We start from the raw sequence: 14,196 nt of genomic DNA, 5'->3' as shown, positions 1-14,196 counted from the left end.
TTGGAGAAGTTACTACTACGTGCTTTATCTTGGCACACCATCTAGTGGACCTCGAAGCTTTAGTCGTACCAGCTCAGAGCAAGCTGAGCATGTGCAGATGTCTAACTGGCCTCTCAGAACTTCTGACTTCCCAAAATCCACAATTCATTTCGAGGATAGGCATTAATTGCCCCAAATCATGACTTCAGATACCTTGGCCCTTAAAAAGCTCAGTTCTTATCAACACTCAATCAACATAAATTTATTAAGTGTCTGCTATGTGCCAAGCACTATACCAGGTACTGAAGTTAAAAGTTCAGAAATAAAATGGGGTCTTGCCATCAAGATCTTATGTTTATTTAGAGAAATAACTTGTGCATATATCAATGTATAAATACATAGATAAAAGTAAATAAGAAGCCATTTCAAAGGGGGTAAGCAGAAACAGCTGGGGCAGATCAGGAAAGGGAGTAGCACTTGAACTGAATTTAGAAGGGAAAGTGAAAAAGAAGGAAGGAGAGAGGGAGAGAAAGGGCAGAGGCAGAGAGAGATACAGAAAAAAGAAAGTGATAGAGAATCAGAGAGAGAGAAAGGGAAGGAGAGGGTAAAAGGAACAAAGAGAGAGACACACAGAGACAGAGAAACAGCAATGACACACAGAGACAGAGAGAGACAGTGAGATGGGGAGAGATTGAGAGAAGACAGAAACAGCTAGATCTGACAAGTAACTTTGGTGTGCTTTCCAATACTATCCAGGTACTCTGTTACATGTGAAATATGAGCAAAATGAAGGGGAAGTTAAGCAAATGCTAAGCAACCTCAGTATACCTCAGTTGGGAATCATACATCTTTATCAATGGCTTGAACAAAAGCATAAATATAGTTTAATCTAGTATAATTTAACCCAATTTCATCCTATTCTATAAACATCCATGAAGAACTTTGCAAATACATGAAGAGATCTATCATTGACACACCCGTTTAGCCTGGTCTAAGACACTTAACACCTCACCCTCACTTTCTTCAATCCTCATAATCCTCATATGCTGTATTTTACAATCTCCTCAGCATTTTTTTTAATTTTATGGTGTGCATTCTAAATACCCCTTCCCCTAATCTACCCTCCCTTCTATCCGCCCCCCTTCTCTTATCCCCTTCTTTTTTCCTGTAGGGCAGGATAGATTTCTATACCTCATTGCCTATATATCTTATTTCCCAGTTGCATGTGAAAACAATTTTTAACATTTATTTTTAAAACTTTGGGTTCCAAATTTTCTCCCTTCCTCCCTCCCCACCTACCCTTATTGAGAAGGCAAGCAAATTGATACAGGTTATACATGTATAGTCGTGCAAAACACTTCATAGTAGTCATGTTGTGAAAAACTAAATATTTCCTTTTATCTTATCCCACTCCCCATTTATTCTATTCTCTCTTTTAACCCTGTCCCTCCTCAGAAGCATTTGCTTCTTATTATACCCTCCCCCAATCTTCCATCCCTTCTATCATCCCCCTGCTCTCTTATTCCCTTCCCCCCTATTTTCCTGTAGGGTAAGATAGATTTTTATACCCAGTCTCCTCAGCATTTTGTTAATTTTCCTTTGAAAGCCTTAAGGTTTATCACTAGACTTTCTAAGAAGAGGCACTCAAAACTGAACATAGAACTCTTGACTGAGTATGACCAGTGCAGAGGACAGTCAGTCTTTTACTTTCTGTTTCTCAACCCTATTCTTTATTAATTCAGCCTAGGATTTCATTGGCTTTGTGCTGTGCCATTCTGTTGATTCACACTGAGCTTGTGGTCTATTAAAAAAACCTTAAGGTCTTTTTTCAAATGAACAATTGTCTAGCTAAATCTCTTATTCTGTACTTATATAATTTCTGAATTTCTGAAATCATATTTCCCTGAACACTATTCCCTTATATATGTTGTCACTGCCTATTATGATATAAGCTTCTTGAAGGCTGAGACCATATTTCTTTTAGTTTTGTATTTTTAGCACTCAGCATTTAAAATAACTTAATAAATGCCTTTTAATTCATTCATTAACTTAAGACTTTATATTTGTCCTTTTCACAGTGCATCATATTAGATTCAGTCCATCATTCTACTCTTGGGATCTTTTGGATCCTCATTCTAACATCCAACATGTTAACTAACTCTGCTAAGTGAATGAATACAGATAGCAGCAATCTTCCCCAAACAAGCTGTAAAATAGTAAAATGGGCTGTTATGTGAAGCATTGAGTTCATCACTGGAGAGCTTGTGACCAGAGTGGTATTTTTTATTTTTTGGGGGAGACATCCATGATTCTTTTCTGAAGAGGAAATTCTAATTTCCTATATTGAATTATGATTCCTTTTTAACACTGATGTGAGGGAACCAGCAGGCCATGTTTGAACCTATTACCACTTTCCCTATGGTCCAATCCCATCTGTTCCCAAGAGACTTACTCAGTTGGTGGAAAGCACTGAGCACAATCCCTCTTAAGGAAGGAATGTGCTAAAAGTTCTGACTTAACTTCTAGCTTGAGGCAAGAGTGGCTAGTGAAACTTCATCCCCTTTGGGAATATTAGGCATAAGATATAAACACCAAAGACACTGAGTCTCATTGTCACTTATAAAACTATCAAGAAGATTTCCTTGGCTACCATTAAGGTAAGTAAAATGGTTGTCTGAAGAGAGGAGAGACAGATTGGAACTCCTGATGGAGAGAGATGAGTCTTTGGTAAATAAAAAAGAGAATTGAAAAAGAATGATAGAAGGGTGATAAGGAGAAGGTGGTGGTAGTGGGAATGAGGAGGCACTGTCAAGGATTGCAGTATAATTTAAAAGGTAGAAAAATAATACTACATAAGGGGAAGAGCCTAATTGAACTAGGGAAACACTGATGAGTCTGTGGTGACACTAACGGTACTGGAGAGACACTAAAGGGATGGAGAGGTAATGAGAAGTTTGGGGATGGACTGGTGGGGATGAGAAGATAATAAGGAGATAAGTATTAGAACATATTTTATGAATGGGAAGGGAATAATACAGGGTAAGAAACAAAAACAAAAATATGGTATAGTGCTAAGGATGGGGAGGGAGTGAATGAAGTGGAGAGATAGTAAGGGGGCTCTGGTGACAATGATGGTAGCAGTGAAGTGATGGAGGTGAAGAAATAGAACAATATATGAGATAGTGATGAGGTTGGGGAAGTATAAAGAATATTGAGAACGCAGCAATGGGGAGAAGAAAAGTGCTGGAGATAAGGGAAGAACTATGTAAATGAAGAGAGAGAAAGAAGCATGTGGAGTCAGTAATGGGAAGATAGCATAAAATGATGGTCCTGGGTTAGAGGAGAAGTGATATTGGGAAACAGGAAGACAAGAAGACAATAATGTAAATACTGGACTTGTTCAATTAATAATAAATTGATCAATAACAATATCTTGAATACCAACTGAGCACCAGGTTCTGTGCACTGTAGATTTGAGGAAGGAAGAATAGAAATAATTTAAGATACAGATCCAGGTGTCCCAAAACTTACAGCTTAGTTGGTAAAATAAGTCCTAATCACGTGGAAAGACAAACAGTGCTTTGATAGAGCTGTGTTTTCATCCAAATGTATATTTCCTCCACTTGTGCAAAGTGCACATCACATTTGGTTCTTTCTTATGTCCTTCCATAAAACTTCCCTAGAAGAACTACCTAATACAGAGTAATGCTTCCTTTAGGTCTTTGGATGTCCATTTATTTTCCTTTCCTGTCATCAATATCTGGCACACATCAGGTTCTAGGTATTTATGTGAGAGATAAAAAGCCATTTACTGAATAATGTTCTAAGTGACTTTCTGAGACAACACGCGGTTGATTCCTAGAAAGTGGAAAGAATGGTTAGATTTTAGTGCAGTTTTAGTGCACTACGACTGTGACCCAAAGTGAGTCCCTATCACTCTGAGTACTTCTCAGTGATAGATGGTAATGCTTCATCTATGATCTTCCTACTCTATTTGTCTGAGTTTCTATTAGAAGTTATAACAGGTCAATGGGAAAGATGTAATAGCAACCCCAGGTGGAGGCTATAGTTGTGTAGCAATTGTGCTAAGCCACAAGCTAGAACCTCTATGAAGCCAGGGAGAAAGATGCTCCAAACCGATGAAAGGAAGGAGGACATAAGAGCAAGTTGGAAATAGCTCTGAGATCTCCTTTTTTAACATTTCTATAACTTTGCATTTTAAAACGAGGCATCATCACAACAACCTTGTGAGGAAAGAAATGCATTACCATAACTGCTTTTTTTTTTTTCAGATGAGGAAAATAATAAGATCGTAGAACTGAAGAGCTTGGTCATTTAAACCTAGGTCCTCTCAAAGTTCAGTTACCATTCCAGTACATTAGCCAGTCAGCAAACAAGCATTTATTAAGCACTTACTATATGCCAGGAACTGTGCTAAAAACTAGGGATAGAAAGAAAGGCAAAAACATGGTCTCCATTCTCAAGGAGCTCATATTCTAATTGGAGTGACAATGTACCAAAAAACATACATACAAGATATATACCATATAAATGGGAGGGAATTTCAGAGGAAGGCACTGGCAGTGTGGGGAGAGGAACATATTACTATCTTAAAGATACACATATATATATATATATATACATACACATATACATATATATGTACATATGTGTATATATTATATATATGTATATATGTAATTTTCAGGTATAAGGCTTCTGAGTAGTATATAAATCATTGATCTCACTTTTCTTTCTTTTTTTTTTTTGGCCTGGGCAATGGGGTTAAGTGACTTGCCCAAGGTCACACAGCTAGTAAGAGTTTTTATGTGTCTGAGGCCGGATTTGAACTCAGGTCCTCCTGAATCCAGGGCCGGTGCTCTATCCACTGCACCACCTAGCTATCCCTGATCTCGTATTTCTTGATTCTGAACCATTTTCCCAAAGTTTTCATTGTCTTCATCCATTTTTTCCTTTCCATTGAAATTACCGAGTATTGAGGTAGGTCAAATCAACAAGTATTATTTACTAAGTGCTTACTATGTGCCTGGAACTGTGCTAAGTGCTGATGATAAAAGAAAATCAAAAACATCCTATGCTTTCAAGAAGCTCCTGTTCTAATGGCATAGGCAACATGCAAACAACTATGTACTTATAAGATAGATACAGGGTAAATTATAGATGATCACAGAGGAACAGCACTAACATTGAAGGGAAGTGGAAAGGCAGTTTGCAGAAGGGAGATTTGAGCTGAAATCTGAAGGACACTGTGGAAGCTGGAAAATGGAGATGAGGCGAGAGAATATTCCAGAGATGAGGGGCAGCCAGCGAAAATGTACAGATATTAAGTGCTCTATTTGAGGAACAAGAAGGAGCATAGTGTTACTGGATTGTAGAGTAGATAAAGGGGAGTCAACTAAAAGACTGGGAAAGTAGGAAGGGTCTAGGTTGTGAAAGGCTTTAAAGCCAAACATAAGACTTAATATGCGATTCTGGAGGTAATAGGGAGTCACTAGGGTTTATTGAATGATAGAGGGTTGATAAGGTCAGACCTTTGCTTTAGAAAAATCAATTGGACAGCCGAGTGGAGAACAGGCTGGACTGGGGAAGAGACTTGAGGAAGGCAGACCGGACAACTAGTAGGTTATTTCAATAATCCAGGCGTAGAGTGCTTAGTTCAGAAGATATTGTCAGTTCTTCATGTAATTCTTTTCAATTTGGGTTGCCTCTGTATTACCTAGGCTTGAGGCTTGTGATCATGTATAGACAGCTGCTGTTTGCTCCCCACCTTAGCACGTGGCTAGCATTCGCAGACTTGAGGCCTGCTTCAACCGTGGATATTCATTCTCTACCAATTCCCCATAACCCTCTTTGCAAAAGCAGCTGTATCACCAGCAGCCCTGCCAGACGGTAACATGGCTTCAGTAGTGAGTCATCATGACCAATTAATTAGTTCAGTTTTGAGGAGGAGTAAGTAGCCTGTGCATGTAATCTACTGCAACTGTCACAGATTCTATGACAAATCCTTGTCTCGATAGCTGTGTACCCTTGGGTTTTGTTTTGTTTTGTTGATCATAAAGTTTACGTGTAGCACTTTGATTTTTCTAAGTAAAATGAGTAGCATGCTCCGTATCATGCATCATATTATATATTCTGTGTTTTCAAGTTGCTATTGAACATGATATAAGGAAAAAGAACTGAGTTAACCTGAGATTGGTTGGACTGTTCAGTCATAGCTTATATACAAGAAATAAAGAGTAATGATAAATATATTGTACAATAATAAATACATACCCAGTTGTACTTAAGACTGAAATTCTCCAGGAATGGCACTAGTCCTTCCTATATACAACCTGCAGAAGGGAGTCTTTAAGAAGATAGACAACACGTGGAAGGAACCCTGCTTTCTGAATGGTCTGAGGTTGTTCCAATGTGTTGAGACTATAAGGAAAAAAAGCAAAAATAAAAAGAGAAAACAAAAACCTACGTGTTTGAAATGAATGCTTAAGGTATTGTCATTACCCCAAAAGGGGACTGAAAAACCATGTAACAGGTTTGCTTGTTTGTTTATTTTTCCTTTAGGATATTGACTTGATGGCAGAGGTGTGATAGAGCCAGCTTAAACTTGTTCAGAGAGCTGATTGTTAAATTTCCACTTAAATTTCCTCAGAAATCGCCAAATGCTTTAAATCATGAGTTGATTTGTTGTTTTGTTGATTGTCTAGACTTAGGAAAGTGATGGCTAAAATTTTAATAATACAGATTAAATTTCACATTTACCAGCACACCTTTTTTGATATGTTGCTGAGTTCAAATATATTAACAGAATTCTGGGAACTACAAGCAAATCAGAAAATGTTCCCCTATACTCCTCCACAGGATGCTCTAGAGTGTCCTCTTTCAGACACATGGAAATCAGGCTTTGGGCCCTCTTATATAATAGGCTAGAGAGTCCTTGTTAGCTTTCTGTGGTAAAATACATAACAGGATTTTGAAGGGATGGGGTATTGAACAGGGGAGGTCTATGACATAGGCAGAAAATGTCTAGAAACTGATGTGATTGATATCTGGGGGGAGTAGATCTGGAAGGTAACCACAAGACTAGTGAATACTAACCAGACTTGAAGAGTCATTAATACATAACTGTCAACTTGGAGAGAGGTCTCTAGCATCTCAGGGGTTAAATATCCTTTATTTGTGCTATTGAACATTTTTATCAAGGACATTTTAAAACATAGATGACACACTTACCAACTTCAGAGATGACACAATGCTGAGAGAGAGAGGGCTATTGTGTGGGTGACAAAGTTGGGATCCAATGGACTATATCCAATTAGATTCAATTTAATAGGGAAAATAATAAAGTACCACTTGGGTTTAACAAAAAATCCAATGCGCTAAGCACCTAGGAAAAAAAGACTAGGAATATTCAACCAAAGAATAGATTATCAGTTCTCCATCACCAAGAGGGAGATTTTTGTTCAGGCATAAGTTGAACATGGCTTCTGAATTTCCTTCCAGCTCTGAAAATCTGTCATTCTTTGCTCCATTTCTTTTAGCCTAAGGAGAAATGTTTTTGTTTTACAAGATCCTACCTAAACATTTACAATTTTAATTTGTATTTATTAGTTTAATTAAATTTTTGTATTTATTGTATTATTGTATTGTATTAAATTTATATTTATTAATTTATTTAAATTTTACAAATTTAATACAACAGGAAAAGAGAATTTTGAAGCATTACTGCTTTTATAACTTCATACAGAGAGTAGTACTAGCAACACAAGTTGGGTTGTTTCATTATGGAATAAGGCAATGGGCAAGGGAATTTTATAGTCAGAGGGCGTGGGTTCCTCTCCCAGTCCTGCTGCCTGTGTGATCTGGTACAAGTCTGAATATCTCTGGGTATCAGGTTCCTCGTCTCTAAAATAAAGAGGTGGATTAGATAACCTTCAAGGGGTCTCCCAGCTCTAAATCTATAATAATCCTCAGAACTGTAAGTGACATAGGGGAGTAGTAAAATGAATATGGGTGGGTTTTTTTCTTCTTTCTAGGTAATCAAGCAAAAGAAGGAAGAGGAGAGAGCAAGCCATAGCCTTACATCCATGGATGTAACCAATCAAACCACCTTCCACCCAGCTTTCATCATTTTGATGGGCATCCCAGGCTTCGAGAAACTACAATTTTGGATCTCCATCCCCTTCTGCACCATGTACTTGGTGTCAATTGTGGGTAACTCTTTGCTGACCATTCTTGTCTGGGTAGAGCACAGTCTCCATGAGCCCATGTATCTCTTCCTGGTCATGTTGGCTATGACAGACTTCCTGCTCTCCAATACCGTCATGCCAAAGATGCTGGCTCTTTTCTGGTTCCAGGCTAGGTCCATTTATTTCCAGGCCTGCCTTACCCAGATATTCTTTGTCATTTCCATTTTTGTCGTAGAGTCAATGGTTCTTTTGGCCATGGCATTTGACCGCTATGTGGCCATCTGCTTTCCACTGAGGTACACCATGATCTTGACCCCCTCTGTGATCAGGAACATTGGTGGATTTTCTGTGGCCAGGGGCCTGATCTTCACCTTTCCTTTTGTCTTCCTAGTCAATCGGCTACCATTCTGTGGAAACATCATTGCTGATACTTATTGTGAACAAACTAAGGTCTCTAGGCTGGGCTGTGGAGATATCACTGCAAATAACATTTATACACTGGTGATATCATTCTTGTTCATAGGCTTAGATGTCTTTCTCATTTCCATCTCATATGTGTTTATTCTTCGAGCTGTCTTTCGACTCCCATCCCGTGATGCCCAGTTGAAGGCTCTGGGCACTTGTACTTCACATGTGTGTGTCATCCTCATGTTCTACTTGCCAGCCTACTTGACAGTGCTGGTGAGCCACCTGGAATGTGGAGTCCTGCTGGCCAATCTCTATGTGGTTGTGCCGCCTGCATTGAACCCCATCATATACGGTGTCAAGACCAAACAGATCCGGGATATTGTCACATCCAGGCTCTCCAGGCTGGGTCTGGGTTGCTGAGCTAAAGTTTTCCAGGAAAACTGTGCAGCTTGAAATATTCTGTGCGAATCACTGTAGGCCATAAATACTGATTAATTGTTTCCAATTGAAGTGGTGATTGTAGATTGAAGACATTTCCTCTCATTTATATAAATGGTCTTAATAATAATAATATCTAGCATTTTTATAGAGCTCAATGATTTACAAACTACTTTACGTATTTGCTCCTCACAGCATCTAATTCAATTATATTTGATGATTCAATAATTCAAATATATTTAATGAGAATTATTCCCATTTTACAGATGAACAATCCAAGACTGAGATAGGTTAAGTGACTTTCCAAAGGTCACATAGCTAGTAATTGTCTGAAGTAGGATTCAAACTCAGATCTTCATCACTCCAAGTCCAATATTCTATCCACTGTGACACCCAGTCACCTCTAGAATTATCCTTGTGTGAAATTAGTGCTATTTGTTATAAATTCAATTGTCCACTCAGAAATGTTTCACTTATGGAGGGGTCGTGGAAATATCTAACCAAGTGTCCAAGTGGTGATCTTGTACATGGGAATATGAGAAGTTACCAAAGTTGTTTAAAGGAAATTATGAGCAGAAGGACGCTTGTGCAATTAACATCCACAGCTTTAAAGTGAAGAGTCTACTTCCAAGTGAGTTTGTCCATGATGGATATGAATCCAGCTTCATTTATATCATGATTATGTTGATGTGCAATACCTCAGTCCACAAGAACACATGTGGCAGTTTTTGGCAAAGGGAAGGAGGCAGAGTTTTCTGAGGAGTTTCACCAACTCATACTCATTAGGTTATGTCTATGTTATGCAGGAGCTCAGGGATCTCTGGGGATCTTCCACTACTCTTGTGTGTCTCTATATTTCAGACTTAAGGAGGGAATATTGTCTAATTACTGTGCAGGAGCAAACACCAAAGTTCAAGAATTCAGAAAGGATGAGGAATAGAGACATATTCTAGAGGGCAAATCTGAGGTCAGCATTATGAAGTGACTCCTTTTTCTATCCCTCCCTCCTGGGAATTTCTTGTCACAGATAATGATGGGAAAAATAAAAGTTGACATTTATATTGTTGAATTATATAATCTGTTATTATAATAATACATCATATATGATATTACATCACTATATTACATAGAAATGCATACATAATAATCGACTGTATAATATATTATCATAATTGTATATAATATATAATATGTATATAATATATACCTATATTATATATATAATTATATTATAAAATATAAAACTTGCAACACTCCTTTACAAGCATCATATCATTTAAGTCATGATATTATGTTTGTATCAAAGGTATATTTGGGGGGCAGCTGGATATCGTTTAAAAAGCATTGCATATGGTGTCTGGAAGACCCAGATTTCAGTTCTGATGAAATTACTTTTCATCTTTGTGACCCAAGAAAATAATTTAATCTCTTTCAGGCTGTTTCCTCATCTTTAAAATGAAGATAATAACAGTATATACTTCACAGATTTGTTGTGAGGTTCAAATGAGATAATACATGTGAAGTGTTTTGTAAACCTTAAAAGTGTTACATAAATGTTCTCTTTCTCTCTCTCTCTCTCTCTCTATATATATATATACATATATACATATACATATATACACATATGTATGTATATATATACATATGTATGTATGTGTACATACATATATATATTTGAAACATATTATCTCCATTTTCAAGATGACAATGAAGTTCAGAGAAGTTAAATGATTGCCTGTGGTCACACAGTATGAAACCACCAGAGATGAACTTTGCATTTTTCAGGCATAGCACTTTAACTGTCTGTATTGCTTTTTAAGTAATTTTTAAGGTCCATTAATCATAATTCTTTCTGGCATTCATTAAAATGAGAATGGATATGTTATTTTAAAGGACATTATTAGATCCCTTGAGTGCTTCTCCTTTTGGCTCTTTTGATGTACAGTATTACTGATTCCACTCATTCTCTTTTTATTTCCTGGGCTTAGGGCCTATGAGTTTCAACCACTTCCTAGATCTTCACCCTTTTCTCCCTCCGAACAGAGTACAGAGTAGGACATAGGCAACCATGGATATTAATGGCCTAAGGAGTCACAAAGGATTAAAACATATATTTACATCTCATAGCAAATTCTAGATTTGTGTCACCTTCACATAGGAAGATTTTTTCATAGGAAATCTGGCAGAGGCTATGTTCTAATATTCCTTCTCCATGAAACTGTAACTTTTCAAGTGTTGGACAACTCACATAGCTTATAATTCATTCTTTTCTGTCCAGTCTCTTCAGCAAACCCTCATATCTGCATAGTCTTTTCATCCTGTTCCTTTCAAGAACTTTTAGCTTCTCACTGTCCTTAAAAGTTGGCACCCAAAACCAAACACAATATTCCAGATGTGTCTGACTAGGGCAGAAGGTGATTGCCTCTATCAATATTATGCTTCTATTAATGCATCCTAAGCTCTCATTAGCTTTTTGATTTCCATATCATATTATTGATTTTCATTGAGACTGTAGTTCACTAAAACCCCACATACTTTTCACATAATAGTATACAGTCACATCTTCCCCATATTATATTTGCATAGGTGAATTTTTCAAAGGACTCTACATTTATCCTTAACACTTGGCATCTTATGAAATTCAGTTCATCATTCTAGCCTGTGAAGATGGTTTGGGATTTTGATTCTGTCACATAAATTAGCTTATTCCACCTAAAAGAATGGATAAATTAAAGAGTATCCAAAATCAAAAATGTCCAATGATGGGATAAATTGTGAGTTCTCCATAACTGGGGATCTTAAATCAGTGCACAAACAAATTCTTGTTGGCTTTGTTGCAGAGAGGACTCATGATATCCCATCAAACCCATTAAATAAACAATGAATTGTTCATTCTAATATTTAATGTAATAGAAACAGCCAAACCACATCAAAACTAATTTCGATTTTACCTTCTTCTACTGTTTCCAACATCCCCACCCAACTGAGAGGAGATTCTCAGCAAATTACCTCTCTCCTCCCCGCCCCCTAACAAGAAAATAAGAAAGTGTTAATTGTCTTGGTTTCACTTCTTTTGAATCAGAGATGGGAGGTGGCTATTAAAACTCCATCCTCATGGGAAATGTTAAGCATGAGACCTTAATATAAGTGACTCAGAGCCTCATTGTCCCTTATACCAGAGATCCTGTCATTATAACCAAGATAAAATCACCATACCAACAAGGGAGGTGAGTGATATATCTTTCCAAAGAGTTAAGAGAAGGACTTCTAATGGGTATGAATGAGTCATAGACAAACATAAAGAAAATATGAGAATGGTGAAAGGGTAATTAGAGAAGGAGTTCACAACTCCACCCACAATGCATTAGGGTCCCAATTTTCCCACATCTCCAACATTTATGGTTTTCCTTTTCTGTCATATTAACCAATCTGATAGGTGTGAGGTGGTACCTCAGACTTGTTTTAATTTGCATTTTTCTAATCAATAGTGATTTAGAGCATTTTTCATATGGCTATATATATATACCTTTAATTTCTCCATCTGAAAATTGCCTGTTCGTATCCTTTGACCATTTATCAATTAAGGAATAATCATGCAAATTTAAAGGTACAATGGAGGTATCTTCAGTGGAGTGGGATCTTCCTTTTGCTCTATATTAGTCAATACTTTTTTTATAAATCACATGAATGAAATCATATTCTTATAAATTTACAAATGATGAAAACCTGGGAGTAAAAATTATTATGTTGTATAATAGTCAAGATCTAAAAAAGATCTCATTAGGAAGGAATGACAGAACCATGGGGAAAAGGCAGAAAGAATCAGATTTTGGCTTAGTGGAAGGAAAATCTTCCTAAAGATCTATGCAGATGCAATGGACTATCTTAGTGGAAAATCCTCTCTCTCTGTAGATCTTAAAGAAGGAAAAAAAAACAATTAGATGATCACCTATCAGTTATATTGTAGAGGAGATTCCTGTTCACGTAGGGGATGGAAAAGAAGACCTCTGAAGTCATTACCAACCCTGAGTATCAAGCAAATACTGTATGCCAGGTACAAAGCTAGGTGCTAGGGATGCAAATATATACACACATATGTATGTACATATATTTATATATTATATTGTTAATTTGCTCATGTGGGAGGCATTAGAAGCTGGGAGAAATTAGGAATGTGTCTCAGGATGAGTTTTGAAGGAAATCTGGGATTCTAAGAGGCAGAGGTGAGAAAGAGTGTATTCTAGACATGAGGAACATCCTTAACAAATGCACAGAGGTGGATGATGTAGTGTCATTGGGGACAGACATTAAGAATGAATGTCTGGCTGGACTAGAACATATAATAAAGAGCATAATATATAAGAAAACTGGAAAGATAACTTGGGAAAGTAGGACAAAGAATAAAGCAGTATACTTGGCCTCACTAAATCAAATTTATCTAGGACTCAAAGGGAAGGAACTTGGAGGCATTTACATCAACCCTGAACTATCACTTTCTGGGAATTTTGCAAAGGGAATGTCTTTACATGTAAATGTTGTACCAGATATCCTTTGAAATCCTTTTCAACTGTGAGATTCTGTGATATTCTCTTCCTTCGTCTCCAGATCCAAGAGAAGGTTTTCTAGAAACCTATCTAGAGATTTACAACATTAATATTACTTTATACAAATAGTAATCATAAAAAATAAACAAGTATTTATAAAGAGCTTATAATGTGTCAAGTATTGTGCCTTTCCCAACACCTCTTAGTTTTAGTGCCTTCCCTCTCTGAATAATTTCCTATTTATTTTTTATGTAATTTGTCTGTACATATTTATCTGCTTGTTGTCTCTCCCATTAGACTGTCATCTCCTTGAGGGCAGGGACTATTTTTGACTCTTTTTGTATCCCTAATGTTTATCACAGTGTCTGGCACATAGTAAATGCTTAATAAATGCTTATTGACGGACTGATTGATCCCCACAAAGGTATATAAAAGGCAATGTCCTAGTAGAAAGAGAATAGTTTTTTTTCTCCTATAATATATTCTCAGGGACAGTATTTGTCCAAAGAAGCAGGGGAATTTGCTTGAGCAACATTCTTCTCCTCCCTCCATTTTTGTAGGTGATCAAACTAAGGAAGGAAAGACAAAACTACATCATCAGTTCCCAGTCTGATGTTATG

The 14,196-nt window shown here is 37.0% G+C and overlaps 1 protein-coding gene across 1 annotated transcript; it reads left to right on the top strand.

Annotated features, from left to right (window-relative positions):
- Positions 1-8,084: 8,084 nt before the first annotated feature.
- Positions 8,085-9,014, top strand: LOC114042345 (olfactory receptor 52B2-like). The gene has a single exon (XM_027861027.1). It carries the CDS (start codon positions 8,085-8,087, stop codon positions 9,012-9,014), a length of 930 nt encoding a protein of 309 aa, XP_027716828.1.
- Positions 9,015-14,196: the final 5,182 nt, after the last annotated feature.

The sequence above is a fragment of the Vombatus ursinus genome, unplaced genomic scaffold, assembly GCF_900497805.2.
Source record: "Vombatus ursinus unplaced genomic scaffold, bare-nosed wombat genome assembly UNPS02014355.1, whole genome shotgun sequence".
In the NCBI taxonomy this organism is placed as follows: domain Eukaryota; kingdom Metazoa; phylum Chordata; class Mammalia; order Diprotodontia; family Vombatidae; genus Vombatus; species Vombatus ursinus.
Note: the sequence above shows the minus strand (reverse complement) of the source record. Positions and strands in the feature narration are given on the sequence as shown.

Coding starts and splice junctions, on each gene's coding strand:
- LOC114042345 (XM_027861027.1), top strand. CDS start 8,085: ATGGATGTAACCAATCAAACCACCTTCCACCCAGCTTTCATCATTTTG.